This window comes from Rhinolophus ferrumequinum, chromosome 3 (genome assembly GCF_004115265.2).
Source record: "Rhinolophus ferrumequinum isolate MPI-CBG mRhiFer1 chromosome 3, mRhiFer1_v1.p, whole genome shotgun sequence".
Taxonomy (NCBI): Eukaryota; Metazoa; Chordata; class Mammalia; order Chiroptera; family Rhinolophidae; genus Rhinolophus; species Rhinolophus ferrumequinum.
In genome coordinates this window covers 76032406-76051751 of record NC_046286.1, presented here as the reverse complement: position 1 = coordinate 76051751, position 19346 = coordinate 76032406, and the positions used below count along the sequence as shown (strand labels likewise).

The following is a 19346-nucleotide window of genomic DNA, read 5'->3' as shown; positions in this document are numbered from 1 at the left end:
TCTATCTCTCTCTCTTTCTTTCTCTCTCTCTCTCTCTCTCTCTCTCTCTGTCTCTGTCTCTGTCTCTGTCTCTGTCTCTGTCTCTCTCCCTCTCTTATCTCCAAGCTGACCGTTTTCTCTTTCTCTGCCCTGCCCTTAATTAGAGAGCATAGCCAAGTCAGGACCTAAGGCCTGTTTTCTACAGATAGGACTGAAAGTCTGACTAGTGTCTAGGAGACTGTGAGTTTTCCTAAATTTAGAATCTGGAACTTCAGCTTCTCAACTGTCAACACCAAGTTCTAGACTTGCGGGAAGGTGATTGGAGGCTCGAAATTTAGCCCCTAGCCACAGATATGTTCTCTACCTCAGCCATACAAAAACAAATAACAATAATAGATTCTATACTAGTATCATCATTTCACTTCTTATGTCTGTTTTCAATTTTGCTTGTTCCCAAAGGGAAGGTATGATAAGCCCCATGTAACACCACAACAAAAGATTTAAAAGATTTTTTCTGTGTTTTTCTAAAAGTACATTTCTAATATAAAAGGGAAAAGATGAATTCCTTCATAATGTACTATTATAATGGGATTTCAATATATGTAAAATTGAAATAACATGGAGTTGAGACTAAAGTACTAAGGAATATATTTAACTAAGAAAGTGGAAGTTTACACATTCAAAACTATAAAATATTGATGAAAAAAACTGAAAAAGACATATATGAGGTCTGACCATTAAGTTCACGAACTTGTTGCAATGATGTTGCTAACTACTTTTGATATCAGAGGGATTGTTCTTTATGAATTTGTACCAACTGGACAGTAAACCAAGTTTACTATTTGAAAGTGCTGAAAAGGATGCGTGAAAAAGTTAGAAGAAAAGGACCTGAACTTTCGCCAACAATTCATGGCTCTTTCATCACGACAATGTACCAGCACGCACGGCACTGTTTGTGAGGGACTTTTTAGCCAGTAAACAAATAACTGTATTGAAACACTCTCCCTACTCATCTGATCTGGCCCCCAATGACTTCTTTCTTTACCTGAAGAAAAAGGGAATATTGAAAGAAAGACGTTTTGATGACATTCAGGACATCAAGCATAATACGATAGCACTGATGGCCATTCCAGAAAAAGAGTTCCAAAACTGCTCTGAAGGGTAGACTAGGTGCTGACATTGGTGTATAGCTTCCCAAGGGGAGTACTTCGAAGGTGACCATAGTGATATTCAGCAATGAGGAATGTAGCATTTTTTCTAGGATGAATTCTCAAACTTAATTTTAGACCTCAGATGTTTTAAAAAAAATTATTACAGTGAAAGACACATTGCTATTAATCCCTCTCAAAATTCTCCCCTTTGCTTCAAGCACATTTATCCCATCCTTCTTGCCACTTTCTTTTCTTTTTTTCTTTTTTAAATTTTAGTCATTTTTCTTTTCTTTTTATTAGTTTCAGGTGTACAAAACAATGCAATAGTTAGACATTTCACCCCTCACAAAGTGATCATCCCCTTCTCCCAATCTATTGCTCCTCTGACATCATATATATCTATTTCAATTCCATTGACTCTATTCCCTATGCTGCACTCCATATCCCATGACTATGTATATATTAAATTATAGTTGACGTACAATATTATTCAACTTTAGCTTCAGGTGTACAGTGCAGTGGTCAGGCATCTACACCGTCCATGAAGTGGTCTCTCTAATAAGACATGTGCCCATCTGACACCCTACAAAATCTTTACAACATTATTGATTATATTCCCCAAATTGTCTTTCATATCCCCGTGGCAATATTGCAGTTACCAATTTATGCTGTCTAATCCCTTCCCCTTCTCCCTTCTCCCAACTCCCCCAACCCCTTCTAACAACCATCAGTTTTTCCTCTATATCTCAGAGACTATTTCTGTTTACTTTGCTGATTTATTCAGATTTTCAGATTCCACATATAAGTGAAATCATATGGTATTTGTCTTTCTCTGTCTGACTTATTTCACTTAGCATAATGTTCTCTAGGTCCATCCATAAAATTGCAAATGGTAAGATTTCATTCTTCTTTATGGCCAAGTAATAATCCATTGTATAAATGTACCACAGTTTCTTAATCCAGTCATCTACCGATGGGCATTTCAGTTGTTTCCATGTCCTGGCTATTGTAAATAGCACTGCAATAAACATAAGGGTGCATATATATGTTTTTCTAATTAGCATCTCGGATTTCTTTGGATAGATACCTAAGAGTGGAATTGCTGGGTCATAAGGTAGTTCCATTTCCAGTTTTTTGAGAAACTTCCATACTGATTTCCTTGTGGCTGCACCAGTCTGCAATCCCACCAACAGTGCACCAGGGTCCTCTATTCTCCACAACCTCGCCAGCATTTGTTGTTTGTTGATTTATTGATGATAGCCATATTGACTGGGGTGAGGTAGTATCTCATTTTGTTTTTTATGTGAATTTCTCTAATGATTAGTGAGACTGAGCATTTTTTCATATGTCTGTTGACCATTTGTTTGTCCTCTTTAGAGAAATGTCTCTTCATGTCTTCTGCCCATTTTTTAACTGGGTTGCTTGTTTTTTTGGTGTTGAGCTGAATGAATGATTTATAAATTTTGGATATTAACCCCTTATTACATATATTATTGACAATGATCCTCTCCCATTCAGTAGGCTGCCTTTTAGTTTTATTGATGGTTTCCTTTGCTGTGAAAAAACTTTCAAGTTTGATGTAATCCCATAAATTTGTTTTTTCTTTTACTTCCCTTTCCCAAGGGGATCTATCAGTGAAAATATTGCTCAGAGTAATGTCTGCAAGTTTGCTTCCTGTATATTGTTCCAGGAGTTTTATAATTTTGGGTCATACATTTAAGTCTTTAATCCATTTTGAATTTGTTCTTATATATGGCGTAAGGAGACGGTCCAGTTTCATTTTTTTTGCATGTGTCAGTCCAATTTTTCCAACACCATTTATTAAATATACTGTGTTTACCCCAATGTAAATTCTTGCTTCCCTTGTCATAGATTAAATGACCAGAGTTCTACCTGGTTGAACCTACAAGCAGTGCGCTCAAAGGAAATTTTCCACAGGCACAAGAGCCTGCAGGGGCCAAGCCTCCTCTGAGGGGGTCAACGTCCGCACAGCAGCTCATACACTGTGAGCAGAGCTAATTTTCCCAACTAGTCAGCCTGGGGTTCAATCCCACACCTAGACAAACAATTAAAGATCAACTACAGCAGCAACACCTCTGGAACAAACAGGACAGGACAATTGAGAGACTGTGCAATCTGAATATAAAGGACACATACTTCTTGCCACTTTCTGAAGCAGTTTTGGAAGTCCTCTATTAAGAGTGTCTTTAGTTGCACTCCCATGGCTGCCTTGATGTCCTGAATCATTCTGACTTTAGGGAAGAGCCAGTAGTCACACAGTGCCAGGTCTGGTGAATAAGGTTGATGAAACACACCTTAATGTTTTTATTTGATAGAAATTGCCATACCAAGCGATTCATGACACAGTCTTTCCATTGTGATCACAAAATACGGTGAATGCTGCTGCCGAGTGCCATCCAAACGAAAGGTAGGGATCTTCAATACGGGAACAGTGTGTGTCAAGTTCCAACTTGTTCGGTGCAGTCAATTGAGTGTGAGCTACAGTTGAGGGAAGGTGTGTTTTAAAGTGTGCATAAATCATCCTCCATCATGACAACACTTCATGTCACACATTGCTTCTCTTATATGGCAATTTCTGTCAAATAGAAACATTATGGTCTGTCCTCTTCCACTTTATTCACTGGATCTGGCATGGTACCACTTCTGGCTCATCCCTAAAGTCAAAATGACCATGAAAGGTAAACATCTGGAATCGATTCGGGACATCGAGGCAGCCACAACAGTGTAACTAAAGACATTCAGGAAAGAGGACTTCCAGAACTGCTTCAGTAAGTGGCAAGAACGATGGGATAAGTGTGTTCAAAGCGACGGGGTATTTTGAGGGGGATTAATAGCAATGTGTCTTTTACTATAATAATTTTATTTTATTTAAACATCCACCATGTTGTTCGATCACACCTCATACTTCCTGCAAATTAAGTCCTAGGAAACTCATAGTCCTTGATTGTCATTACCAATTCTATACTGGTAGTCTAGGAATATCATATATGTGAGTGAATTCTAAGGTATAAACCATAAAATCTTGCTCGGGAGGAAAATATTTAGCTAGTCTATGTGGTTGATATTTACTTCAAATAAAAGTTAAATAATGTTTTGGGAATTAAAAGCCTAACTTCAACTGGGAAGTCTCTTGGTGAGACAAATACCCTTGCATTGGCCTGTGTCCAGGTCTAGTCATGACTTTACTCTGTTGTCTTGAGAAGAAGAAGAGGAGGGTGGAGCAGGATTTAACCTGGCTCAGTTTCCTATTATTCAATTAAATACAGCAAATATATGAAGGCTATTCATTTTTTCTTTTAGAAAATATTTCTTAACACAGTGCTTGGAGCTACAGGTAACTAAATTAGAAACAGATACTTCCAGTAAGGAATTACAATCCAGAAGCAGAGAAAAAAGCATGAAAAGGATCACATAATAAGAGAATCACTCTTGCTTCACTCTCAATCCAGGTGTTTTATGTCCGGTGTCAGAATGGCCCTGCAACCTAAGCTGGCCGGTTGGCTCCACTGGCCACTGAGGTTGTCCAGGGATTGGTGCATAACCCAGTCAGACTACTGAGAAAAGCACACCATAATAATCTTTTCCCACTGGATTAGAAACATATTCCTGTAAACACAAGTGGTTCCCTTTGCTTCAAAAACAGGATTTATGGTGTAGGGATTCATGGAAATGTGGTAACTTCAGGCTGGATTCTGGAGGTTTAACTTGTACTCTAAACAGGTTGGACTTTGTTAAGGTCAAAAACACCATTTCATGGAAAAGACACTGATATAGAATACCAAAAGACATATGACATTTGCCATATTTTCAGGAAGATTAGAGCTTTTTGTCTTACATTTGCTTAATGCTTTTAAACTTCTTATCAGCTATATATAGTGTCTATTAATAGTTCAAGTTTGACCATAGAAGTTAGCCATAGTTTAGATGAAGGCGTTTGAGTTTTCAGGGAGAATGTCTCAGACCAGTCCTGGACATTAAGAAATTCCTGATTATAAGATGATATTGAAACTTGGAAATAATTTGGTGATTTTCACAGCTCTTTGATTGTCTCAGCCTAAGTACACCCCTGAGGACTTCAGTAAGATTCACACCGGCTTGCCAAGGTGAAACAGTGTGGATAAATTATTTCCATGGCTATTAATTTCTGACAGTTTTGGAGGAAATTCTAGATTGCTTATTGCTGGCAAACAAGCAGTAGTTTGTGAATTCTATGAATGAAGAGATCATACCCGTTCGGAGTCAGCAAAAAATCTCCAACACCTAGCTCAATCCCTGGCAGATAGTACGAGTGTAAAAAGTACATATTAAATGATTCGGTGAGTTTATTGCTTTCATTATTTAAACTTTATAATTTTAAATAAGTAAATAAATTCATTAGCATATGTATTTATTTAATAAGTTTAATAAATTTAAATGCTACTACTACTAAATATACCTGGTCAGCCTAAGAAATAGAGCTTTAACACTACCTCTGAGGTCCTTGAATACATCTTTCTTCTTCCCCATGAGATTTATAGTATCTTGATTTTTGTACAGTTTATCCCTTTGCTCATATTACTATACATTAATTGAAACATACTTTTTCATTTTTAATGTAATCTTATTGAGTTATTTTGTAACCACTTTTTTTCTTCTTGTTTTTGAGATGCATTCACATTGATGTGTGCAGTTGTATGTCATTTGTTTTTCACTGTGCATAGTATTCCATTGTAGGAATAGGCCCCGATTCATTCTACTATTGTTTTAGATTATATCAGCTTTTTTTCATTTTCCATACACAGTCATATGTTAACATGCATTTAAATTCTTCCATGCAGCAAAACATAAATATTAATATTCTGATGCTCATATGTACTCTTTTGTCTCTCTTCTGTATTTTAGAAAAGATAATTAGGCATCTCACTGCTAAGAGATACAGAGCTTATAAAAGTGATGTCTGCCAGGGGAATTCCAGGATGGAATTCACACTGTGATAAAAGAATCCAACTGTATTACAAATGTATCACATAAGTTTACTGAACAAAGTGGAGAAAAAGAGGTGCTGACGTAAGAACATTTGAAGTGACTAAATACTGTAAGACTAAAGACAAAAGAAATATAATAAACAGTATAATCTACTTGATAAAGTAATTTTTCACTTTGTAGACACTTTGTAGAAAGTGTCGACACTTACTACAAGGTGTCTGTGTGTGGGTTAAGACTTCCGAAATCACAGTATGTGCATACTGTGATTGCACAATTAAGTGATTGAATAGCAGATGATAGGAGACAGCTTTCTCATGGGAGTGCAAGGATACAAATAAGTAAGGGGACAAGGCTAGAATGAACCATGTAGTATTGGATTAGAATTGGAGACATCAGTATGAACATGTTTAGCTTAATGCAGATACAGACAGATAACATAGAAATATGTATAGATATGTGTATGTACTATGGTAGAACAATTTCAGCCACAAAATGACAAAAAATAGTATTAGATTATAACTGAAAATATGAAATAAATATGATCACATAAAGACATGTTTGACTAAAAAAATGGCGGAGGAGACACAAATCTCTTGTTTAGCAAAATTCCAAATTATTTATGTAGATACTCCTCCATCAAGGAGCTAGAACATAAATGTCCACCCCTTAAGTGCAAACTGTACTTAATTACGTTTTCCCAAAGAAAATAGTATAAAAAGAAAGGAAACATAATTTTACTGTGGAGAAACCTGGTAAGCACTACTTTCGTCTGATGCCCAAAGTTAACGTCATCAGTTATAAGCCATGTTAATAGTATACGTATATGCTTGATACAATAAAATGAGAATATGCATCTCTGTGGTCTATCCCGCAAACCCATAATCCCGTTTAACCGTGAGAAAAACATCAGACAAACCTGAGTTGAGGTACCTTCTACAAAATACCTGACCAGTATTCAAATTTCAAGGTAAAAGAAAACAAGGATGTCTGAGAAATTTTCACAGCCCAGAGAAGCCTGGAAAGACATGACAACTAAATGTGATGAGTTATCTTGAGTGGCATTCTGGAATAGAAAAAATAATGAAATTCTAATTAAGTATGGAGCTTAGTTAATAATATTTCAATATTGGTTTCTAACATGACAACTGCACCATAGTAATGTGAAATGTTAACAATAGGGGAAATGAGTGTGAAATGTAGAGGAAATCTCTGTACAGGCATACCTCATTTTATTGCACTTCACAAATATTGTGTTTTTTTACAAATTGAAGGTCTGTGGCAACCCTGTATCAAACAAGTCTGTAGGTGTCATTTTTCCAATAGGCTTAGGTGATGGTTAGCATTTTTCAACCATAAAGTATTTTTTAACTAAAGTATGTACATTTTTTAGACATAATACTATTACACATTTAATAGACTACAGTACAATGTAAACATAACTTTTATATGTGCTGGGAAACCAAAAAATTCAAGTGACTTGCTTTACTGCAATATTTGTTTTGCTGCAGTGGTTTGGAACCAAACCCAAAATATCTCTGAGGTATGCTGGTACGATTTTTGCATCTTTTGCGTAAACCTACAATCTATTCTAAAATTAATTATTTAAATATTAGAAAATGATGATTGTTCTACATTCTAAACTTCACTTCAAACGTGAAGCCCTCTAATGATTTTGAGGCATGATGATCATAGGAAAAGGTTCTCCAGTGACTTATTCTATTCAGACCGTTTTATTCTGGAAACAGTGTTGCAGGAAATAGACAAAAATATTAAATTACTTTTGAATACATACCATCAGAAAACAAATAGTCACATAATGTGGTTGTAACTATTTACGATATCAAGAATTTTCTTTCCTGATAACAAACTTTGAAGATAAATTCATGATTCTTGAGAATGAAATAAATACATCTTCTAAAACAATAAGCTCACAAAGTGATGAGGCTGGTTGCAATGCTTTCGGAGTTTAATTGGAAAACACAGTCAGTGAGAAGGTAATCTGAACTGACTATAAATCTTTGTGAAAAATCATCATCTGTAACAAGCCTTTTTACTTCATATATTCTTGGCTATTTCATGTATACAAAAACAGAATAAAGAAAAGAAATTGAATGCACTAGAAAGCAATGAAATCTAAAGTCATTCTTTTTCTAAAAGTGAATCTGTAAATCACTCCCATTGCTAAGCTTTTTAGTCCCTTTCTTTGAGGTTTTTACTTGGCTGGGAGGGGTACTAAAGGGGGAGGATATAGTTTCTCAGCGGATTGGCTTCATTACATAAGTAGTTCCTGTGCCAGGTTTTCTTGCTCTGTAACTCTTTCAATTTCAAAAATGATCTTAGTCAGTTGTGCACCATGTGTTTAATTTGTAAGATTGAGGAACTTTGAGAGACACAATGACCTCAGCCATGTTTTGCTTATCCTGCCAGGTAAGCAAAGTATACTTATTCTTCAGTTATCAAAATACTTTAGGAAATAGGAATACTGACCAAACTGCATCACTCTTCTCTCCTCTTTATATGTATGGTTGTTATTTTATATTGGTATGTTTGTTTTTGTTGCTCTATCACTTTCACCATAATCAATTTGCTATCGATATTACAGAGCTTTGTTCACCTAGTGCCTCCCAGTCTGACTCAGTCCAGTGGCACAAGGTGAAAAAAAGTTGTTTAAAATGAACAATTTCATATTTACATCTGTCAGGCTGAACAAAAGGTCCATTGCTCAAGAAGCTGACTTGGGTTAAAGAAATACATAGCCTTAGTTAAATTTGCCAGCACTATACACAATAATCAAGACATGGAAACAACCAAAATGCCCATCGTTAGATGACTGGATTAAGAAACTGTGGTACTGGGCCAGCCCGGTGGCTCAGGCATTTAGAGCTCCATGCTCCTAACTCCGAAGGCTGCCAGTTCGATTCCCACATGGGCCAGTGGGCTCTCAACCACAAGGTTGCCAGTTCAATTCCTTGAGTCCCACAAGAGATGGTGGACTCCGCCCCCTGCAACTAAGATTGAACACGGCACCTTGAGCTGAGCTGCCTCCCGGATGGCTCAGTTGGTTGGCGCGCGTCCTCTCAACTACAAGGTTGCCAGTTCGATTCCTCGAGTCCCTCAAGGGATGGTGGGCTGCGCCCCCTGCAACTAGTAATAGCAACTGGACCTGGAGCTGAGCTGCACCCTCCACAACTAAGATTAAAAGGACGACAACTTGACTTGGAAAAAAGTCTTGGAAGTACACACTGTTCCCCACTAAAGTCCTGTTCTCCTTCCCCAACAAAATCTTAAAAAAAAAAAAAAAAAAAAAGAAGAAGAAGAAAAAAAGAAACTGTGGTACATGTATACAATGGAGTATTACGCAGCCATAAAGAATGAAATCTTACCATTTCCAACAATATGGATGAACCTAGAGAACATTATGTTAAGTGAAATAAGCCAGACAAGAAAGACAAATACCATATGATCTCACTTATATGTGGAATCTAAAGAAAAGAATAAATGAATGAACTAATCAGAAACAGTCTCAGAGACATAGAGGAAAAACTGAGGGTTGCTAGATGGGGGGGGGGGGATAAGGGGGAAGGTGGGGGGATTAGAAAGTACAGTCGGTAACCACAAGATTGCCACAAGGATATGAAAGTCAGTTTGGGGAATGTAATCAATAATGTTATAAAGATCAGGAATGATATAGATGCCTGATCACTGCACTGTATACCTGAAGCTGAAGCTGAACAATAATGTATGTCAACTACAATTTTATATATATATACACACACACACACATATACATATATATACGTATATGCTATATAGGGTCTTTTATGGTTCCATATACATTTTAGGATTATATGTTCTAGTTCTGTGACAAAATGTCTTTGGTAGTTTGATAGGAGTTGTGTTGAATTTGTATATTGCCTTAGGCTGTATAGACATTTTAACTATATTAATTCTTCCTATCCATAAGCATGGTGTGTGTTTCCATTTATTTTTATCTTCTGTAATTTCTCTCTTCGGTGTCTTATAATTTTCTGAGTACAGATTTTTTACTTCTTTGGTTAAATTTATTCCCAGGTATTTTATAGTCTTTGAAGCAATGGTAAATGGGATTGTTTTCTAATTTCTCCTTCTGATATTTTATTATTAGTATATAAATGCAACTGATTTCTGAATATTAATTTTGTATCTTGTTACTTTACTAAATTCATTTATCAGTTCTAATAGTTTTTTGGTAGAGTCTTTAGGGTTCTCTCTCTATAGTATCATGTCATCTGCATATAATGACAGATGGCTGTGGTTAGAACTTCCAGCACTATGTTGAATAGAAGTGGGGAAAGTGGGCAGTCTTGCTTTGTTCCTGATCTTAAGGGGAATGGTTTTAGCTTTTCCCCATTGAGTATGATGTTAGTTGTGGGTTTATCATATATGGCTTTTATTATGTTTAGGTATGATCCGATCCCTCTATTCCCACTTTATTAAGAGTTTTTATCATAAATGGCTGCTGGATTTTGTCAAATGCTTTTTCTGTGTCTATAGATATGATCATATGATTTTTATTTTTCATTTTGTTAATGTGGTGTATCACATTAATTGATTTGCAGATGTTGAATCATCCTTGCATATTAGGAATGAATTCCACTTGATCATGGTGTATGATCTTTTTAATGTATTGCTGAATTCTGTTCACTAATATTTTGTTGAGGATTTTTACATCTATGTTCTTTAGAGATATCGGCCTGTAATTTTCTTTTTTTGTAATATCTTTGTCTGATTTGGGGGTCAGGGTGATAGTGGCCTCGTAAAAAGTGTTTGGGAGCCTTGTCTCCTTCTGGATTTTTTTGGAATAGTTTGAGGAGAATAGGTGATAATTCTTTTTTTAATGATTTTGTAAAATTCACCTGTAAAGCCATCTGGTCCAGAGATTTTGTTTGTTGAGAGCTTGTTGATTACTCATTCAATTTCCCTGGTGGTAGTCAGTCTATTCAGGTTTTCCGTTTCTTCTTGAGTTAGCCCTGGAAGGTTGAAATGCTTCTAGAAAATTGTCCATTTCTTCCAGATTGACTAATTTGAAAATGAAGAGATTTACATAGCAGTCAAAATGATCTCCAAGTTTAGTCTTCATTCAAAGAAATATTATGTCATGTTCAGATATTAAAATATTGGTTTTAAATCCTTAATTTGTAGTTTATTCAATGAGTTCTTATTTTGTTTTTATTGTTTTATTTATTTTTTAGGTTCAGCTAGTTCTGCTTACTTTTTAGGAAAGTAGTTATAGAGAGATTAGCAAAGGACTAGGCATCTTATGCAAAGCTTGTTTTTAGTTTTTCTATTTATTTATTTTTCTTCTCCTCCTTTTTTCCAATATTACTTCGGTTAGGGAAGAAATCATTGGAAATGATGATGCTAACTATAACTCTATCGTCTCCTTTGAGATGGGTTAATAGGCAGGTCCATTTCAGTTTTTTAGTAAAAGCATTGAGGAGCAAGGTCAAGAGTTTTCTCAACAGTAATAGAGATTTATCTCAACAAGAACTTTTAAAGCATGTTTGAATTATTGGAATAATGTGAAATGCATCTTTCTGAGAGACATGCCCTTAGATACTTGGTGAGGCTTACCTGAGAACAAAAGCTTTCATCACAAGTACTTACGTATTTTTTTTCTTTTCCTAAAAGAAAGGACCAAATATCAAGCACAGGATGCTAGACCTATAAAGGGGTTTGTTTGGGCCACAGGCTTTGTTGAGTAGACTGAGTTAAGTTTCTGTCACTTACAATTTATTGCAGTGGAGTGACTCCAGGTAATAACCACTGGAAAATAAACTGCTGAAGTTATAATAAGGGAATCACTTGGTCAGATTCATATTTTGGAAAGATTACTGAGGTCTCATGATGAGGAAGGAGGTTTTTGTTGTTTGTTTGTTTTTAATTTTATATTTATAGGCAAGAGATGGTGGTAGCTTTCATTACATAGGAACAGTAGGCTTGCGAAGAGGTAGAAGATTTGAGAAATGTCCCAGCAATAAACCTGGATTTCCTTAGTGATTGTTAGAGGGAATGGCAGAGAAGGAAGTGTCACGAATAAGACCCAGGATTCAGGCTTGGAAAGTTATATGGAGGGTGGTGCTATTTACTGAAATACAGAATGTAGGAAGAGGGGACAGATACTGTGTTTGTGTGTATGGTGGGGTGATAGGAGTGAGGAAAGCAGAAGGAATGAAATATTTGATTTCGGGCAGGTTGAATTTAAGGTTTGAAAAATATCCAAAAGGTCGTATATGGGTCTGGATAAAAGAGTTTTAACCAGAGAAACAGATTTAGAAGACGTCATCATACAGGTACAGGTCAGAAGTCATAATGGACAGCCGTTAGATTTATTTATTTATTTTAAATTACAGAATTAAAAAAGTAAATCTCTATTTGTTCAAGGAAAAAGGATTTCATTGATTTTTAATATTTTTAATTCTTTAAATAAAAACATACTCAAGCACATTAAAAATATAAAATGTGGTAGCTAGTCTAGATTTTTGTTTTCTGTGTTGCTTCTCTATCCTCGAGTTTTAACGTATTTTTAGCATTTTTCTCATGTCAACAATTCTTTCTTTGAAAACACGTTTTTTAGTGGCAGCATAGCATATAATCTTGTGGGTAATTGATGTGAATAATCTTCATTCTTGTACTTTAAGTTGCTTTCCTTTATTTTACCACTGAAAGTAATAAATGCTTTAATTAATGGTATAAATATATCTTTGTGTATATCTGATTATGTTTAAATGTAAAATTACTAGATCAAATTGATTTTGATATAGATCACATCAATTTGCAATATATAGAGTGACTATCTACTGTACCCTGAGCAGTATGGATTTTAGGGATTAAATATTTGGTTGTCCCATCAGCTATTGAGTATATGTGCAAATGTTTCTTACTCAGATGGTGAATTTTATTGCTTCTTTTCATTTGGTTAATTTTTCCTTAGATATTTTGAATGTATGTTGTTGGGTGCATATATATTTAGAGCTGTCATATCTTCCCTATAAATTGATCACTTTTTCATTATTAAATGTACCTTTTAATCTCTAATAATGCCTCTCATCTTTAAATCAACTTTAGCTGATATTGGTGTAGTTTCATGAACTTTCTTTTGCTTAATATTTTCTTGGTGTATCTTTTTCCATCCTTTTACTTTTAGACTGTCTACATACTTATAATTAAGGTGTATGGTTTTAAAGCAACATATATTTTTTAAAATGCAGTTTGCCATTAACAGGTTATTACTTGGATTATTAAATTATTCAATATTTATTTGTATATTTATTCAAATTAGATTAATTCAAAAAATACATATTTTTATTTGGCTACCATCTTACTATTTGTTAGCTCTTTTGGGGTCCTTTTTCTTTCTTTCTTTGCCTTTTTTATTAATCAAAAATTAATTTTATTATTTCATTTACTATATTTTAGTTGTTTTCTTAGAAATTATAGAATGCAGTTTTATTTATTTCAGTCTTATGCTAATGATTACTTTTATAGCTCCTCTAGAAGGCTAGAAACTTAGAACATTTTAACTTGTTATTCTAGTTTTCTTTTGCATTATTATTACATATTGCATGAACTATATACAGTGGTACCTTGGTTTTCAAACATCTCTGTTGACGAACATTTTGGTTTATGAACGCCGTAAATTTTATGGATATATGGTTTCATTAGGTAGTAAAATTCATGCTAAATTTGCAGTTTTAGGGGTTGATTTTAAAGGTCTGGGATGAATTAATCTATTTTGCATTACTTTCTGTGGAGAAACCGTGCCTCGGTTTTCGACCGTTTCAGAACTTGAACGGTCTTTCAGAATGGATTACATTCGAAAACCGAGGTACCACTGTATAGGGTATACCTTAAACTCCTTAAACCATTACAATTATTGTTTTGTACAGTCAGTATTTATTCAATTTACCCATAAATTTACCTTCCTTATTTTTTCTTGAATTTTTGCCTTGCTGTCTGAAATCATTTCCCTTTGCTTGAGCAACACCCTTGTTTTAAATGCAGGTCTACTGATGACAAATTTTCTTAGTTTTTGTCTGAAAATATAGTTATTTTGCATTTTTGATTATTGTTTCTGAATATGTAGAATTTTCAGTAGTTACTATATTAAAATAGCATTATTTTAATAATACTATTCCATTGTATTCTGGCTTTATTGTTTTTTGTTTATAAGTTAGCTATACAGTAGTCTTATTTTGCTCCTTTGAAGGTGATGATTATTTTCCCCTCAGAATGCATTTAAGATATTCTCTTTGACTTTGGTTTTTAAGTTTTAGTATGATGTTCTTTGGTATACTTTTCTTTGTATTTACCCTTCTTAGTTTTCTTGGCAACTGTTGAATGAATCTATGGATTGATGTATTTTTTCACCTTTGGAGAATCTTCAGCCATTATCTCTTGAGATATTGCTTCTCCCTCTATTCTTTCTCCATTCATGTTAGGACTTAGTGTACCCATAAGCAAAGACATTTCCACTATGGCTGAAATGTCCCTTCTATTCTTAATGTTGAATTCTTTTTATCACTGTAAATAAAGAGTAGATATTTTCTACTCTCCTATTTCAAGTTAAACAGTCTTCTCTTACTATATGTACAATCAGATGTTAAATCCAACGATTGAATTCTTAAGTTCAGTTACAGTGGTTTTCGAATGTAATCCGTTCCGGAAGACCATTCGAGTTCTGAAACGTTCGAAAACCAATGCACGGTTTTCCCATAGAAAGTAATGCAAAATGGATTAATCTGTTACCTAAATCAACCCCTAAAACTGCAAATTTCGTATGAATTTTACTATCTAATGATACCATAGATCCATAAAATTTACAGCATTCGTAAACCAAAATGTTGATCAATGGAGATGTTGGAAAACCGAGGTACCACTGTATTTTTCAACTCTAGAATTTTCATTGATACTTTTATAAATGGCAGTTATATCCTGAAATTCTTCTTATCTTCTACTTTTGAACATGTTAATCAAAATTATTTTAAATTGCATGCCCAATAATTCCATGTCTGAGTTTTACTATTATTATTATTATTATTATTATTATTATTAAAATCCTAGACATTGTGTTTAAAGTTATAGAAGTTCTGGTTGTTTTTCCCTAATGGCAATCTTTACTTTTTGCTTTTGTCTGGCAGCTAAAATGGGGCAGATCACCTTAATCCAATCAGGGAATGAGCTGGTTTTTCAGTCTGGGCTTCAGTATTTGTAAGGCCTGTTCTATTTATAGTCAACCCTTTCTTTTAGGAAATACACTTCAGGGGCCCCAGCTGAAAGCACGAGGCATGTGCTGGAGCTCCTCCCTCTCCTTGAGACTGCTGGAAAGCACTGTTCGGCTTCTTCAGCTTCTTATCAATCCTTTCTAACTGGCGTCTTGTACAATCAACCCTGTACTGCTTTGAAATGGGCAAAACTCTGAAGGGGAAAAGTAGTGCTGAACAACTCATTTCTCGGAGTTTCCCTGGGTGCTTGATAGCCCCAAATTCCAATTTTTGTCACCCTAGCTATGTGAAACGGCTAAAAACTCCCCTTAGCGTTTCTCCTCCTTAACCACACTTTTGCTCTGCTTTTCAGCCTCTTTCTGAGTGCTAATTACTAATCCACAAATGCCTTGAGAAGAAAAGAAGTGCATAATATTGGCTTCCCCTCAGTTTATTTCCCAGATTTTCAGAATATTGGCCCCTGAAGTCCCAGCTACCCTGACAACTCTCATGTTCCTTAAAATAGATTTATAAAAAGTCATCCACTTTTTGAGTTGTCCTTAGTACAAGAGTTGGTCAAATTTATTGAATAAAATATTCTTCTCTACTCCTTTGTAATTTCACCTTTTCATGTAGTAAATGATTATCTATACTCCGGTTTGTTTCTGAGCTCTCATTAGTCTGTTATTATACCTGCAATCTCCTATTCAATTACTGAACTTTAATCATTCATTTTACTACCTGGTAATTCAAGTACCCTCTCAATACTTTTATTTGTCAATTTTATCTTGGTAGTCACATGAGTATTTCTTTGCCTACAGTACCAGAAGTGATTGTAATAAGGGGTAAAGTGGTAAAGGTAGGGAAAGAGAGCAAGAACAGAGTGAGTGATATGAAGTATTGCCATCTATAGTGCACGAGGGATTTGGAGACTTGAGGTGGCATCTCCCATGACACAGCCTTCTGGCTTGGGAAACTTAGAGAACGGTAGTCATTAACTAAGACTGTGCATTTAAGAGAAGCAGATTGCAACACAAAGGGAGGATATTCTGTTGAAAGAGCAGAGAAGCAGGAGTAACACATCATTGTAAAATATTGGTGATATTTTGAAATTACTTCTTTGACTAGTAGGGTAAAAAATTGACTTGGCAATACTAAGAAAAAAATCAAGTGAAGTCCAGTTTGGATTAGATAGCAAATGAAGTTTGCTGTGTCACCAATTCTAACAGATGACTGATTTTTAAGGAGCAGTGCACAGCAGCCTTTTTCACATATTCAACCTTGTGAGATGTGCCATTAGGCTGTAAACAATGTTTGCAGTCAACTGAAGAGCCTAAGCTTTGGATGAGGGGAACAGAAGGCAGAGTGATCAAGCTTGGCAGATTTGGGGGCAAAAAATTGCAAGTGAGGAAGTAGAAGCTACTTGTGAAAAAACTGTTACGTGACCCCATAAATTCTAGTCTCGTAAAGAAAGAAATGAAGTCAGGCAGATTACTGCAAGTATCAAACACAATCGTAAGAGCTAAAAGAGTTTTAAAGCTCTATATCAAAATAAGGCAATATTTTTATCCCTAGGTCATTTACATGAACAATATGGTAGAGCTGGGATGAGACCTGACCCTCTCTACGTGGCAATGCTTTCTGCAGCTTAAGGCTAAAACAGTTTCTAGACAAGGAGCCTGGAGTCCAATTTATAAGGAGAATATGCAGCTTCTTAGGATCTCTCACTTGTAGGTATACCAAACAGGCTTCCTTTAGTCATCCTTAAGGGATCTTAGAAAATATCACCTTGAGTTGTATATTCTAGCTCTAAAACATTCTTTCAACTAAATATAGAGAATAGAGAGGGGGATGACTTTTAAGATTTGTTTTCATAGGGCTTCTGTTGCTCCCTTTAACTTCGGGTGGTTTCACCCCTAAATTTGGACTACAGGATTAGAATTGTAAAATTTTAGCCAGGGAAGAAATTGTACAGTTTATTTTACTCCTTTTGCGTTTTCACCATTTGATAAATAAGACAAATGAGGAACAGAGAAGACAAAGCTGAAGTAATCTGTTGATCAAATGCAGAGCTAAACTCAGGAAACACAGGTTTGCTAACAACTGATTTAGATACTTTCACTGTAGTGTTGCAATTAGAAATTTCCTATTAACTTACTGAATTAATTTACTGTATTACTTTGCATACTGCACCCCTCCCCCACTCTCTTTTAAGATTCAGCAAAATTTTTAATGTGGAAGAATAAAAAGTGGTTTCGATACTCTCTCTCTCCAGAGTATCAGATTTCTGAAAAGAGCTGACACAAAGCACTTTCGGAAACAAATTTAATATAAAAGTACTGCATATGCAAATAAAGCATAAAACTAAACTTTAGAAATGAACTAAAGAGATATAGCATTAACATGGTGCCATTTTTAAGATTAGACGTTAGTCCTAAATTCCAGTTCTTTTAGGGTCAACAAACCACAGACAACTCTGATCCCGGTCTAGCCCCTACTGTAGATAGAACTGAACTGGCAATAGACAGCAAAGTCTCATTTTTGGGGCAATGTCTGTTCAGACATGCTCACCCCACCCCCATCCTGTTCTACTTCAATGTCAGAAGGAAATGAAGCCACAACCAGAACAAAAAGAGCTCTAACACCTTTTGTCCCCTGCCTCCTCCCTCCCTTTTCACTGTTCTCCCCACACAGAGCTACTCCACCCCAGCTGGGCTCTAGTGTGACATCCCTGCCTGTCTGAGAAAGGAATGATGAGCAGGGTCTGTAACTGCAGACAAGTGACAACCAGAAGCCACAAGCTTCTGTAAGTACCACGTCTGCACAAGACCCAAGCCTGAGCAATGGCATTGTCGCTGGAGGAATTTGTCCACTCCCTTGATCTCAGGACCCTCCCAAGGGTCCTAGAAATCCAGTCAGGCATCTATTTCGAAGGTAAGCACCCTCCTAACTCTTGGCTGGCTAGCAATGCTTATAAAGTATATACTCTTGGGAATTGGAGGAGGAAATTATAATAGAACATATACAGGTATAAGTTCTGTTAAAGGAAAGGTGATTGTAAAAGAGAGAACATAATTAAATAACCAGTGGTCAAGACGCAAGTTTCTTAGAGAAGGGAGAAACTAGATAAGACTCTGGGGTGAATAGGGGCAAGGAATTGAATGAAGTTTCTTGAACTTTTTGTAGGCCTCCAAATAGCTCAACATGAATGGTGAATTATTTCTGCTTTTTCTTTGAAATTTGTTTTAATGCAAGAGTGAAAAGTTAAGTTAGCTATACTTATCTTTCTAGCATATAAGAAATAAAATTTAGTTTTTCTAAAATAAAAGAAAATTTTAAAAGGATAATGTTTAGAAAGAAAACTTCACCAAACTCTTAACCACTTCTCAGTGTTGCTTATGTCAATGCTTCCATCCTCTTTCTGTAGGGGCCTAGCTCCTAATAATTTAAATAATTACATTCTTATTTGAAAGTATAGAAATTAATGTCTACTAATCACAAGATAATTTTTAAGAATCTATGTTGAAAAGTCAGAATTCAATTAAGATTATTGAATACTAAGTTAGTGTTTCTTAATGTAACTCACTATGTTAATTCAGTAAAAGAATGTTAAAGCCGATAATATATACTCTAGAATCTTTAAGCAGTTAGTTTGAATACATGCAAAGAGTCATTTTCTAGGTAAATACATATTTCTGGTCACAAGAGTGGTAAATTAAGGCAGTAGTAGAATTAGATGCAGAAATACTATTCGGAAAGTAACTTAAAAAAACTGTTGGTAGGCAAATATTTCCTGTTCATAGACAAAAGAATGTTTTAGATTTTATATTATGAAATGAAACAAAGGTTGACAAATATCAGATCCAACACACACACACACACACACACACACACACACGCACACACACACGCACACGCACACACACACACACACACTCACCTGTTGATGCAGGCTGCCATCAGCTTAATATCGAGTTTTGTTTATTTG

At 35.4% G+C, this 19346-nt stretch overlaps 1 protein-coding gene across 1 annotated transcript in view; it reads left to right on the top strand.

Annotated features, from left to right (window-relative positions):
• The first annotated feature begins 18052 nt into the window (after positions 1-18052).
• The window catches only part of THEMIS (thymocyte selection associated), a 167456-nt gene continuing 166162 nt past the window's right edge, over positions 18053-19346 (top strand). Inside the window, exon 1 of the mRNA XM_033102695.1 lies at positions 18053-18292. Within this exon, the coding sequence (XP_032958586.1) occupies positions 18202-18292 (91 nt within the window). The 5' untranslated portion in view covers positions 18053-18201. The remainder of the gene's footprint in view (positions 18293-19346) is intronic.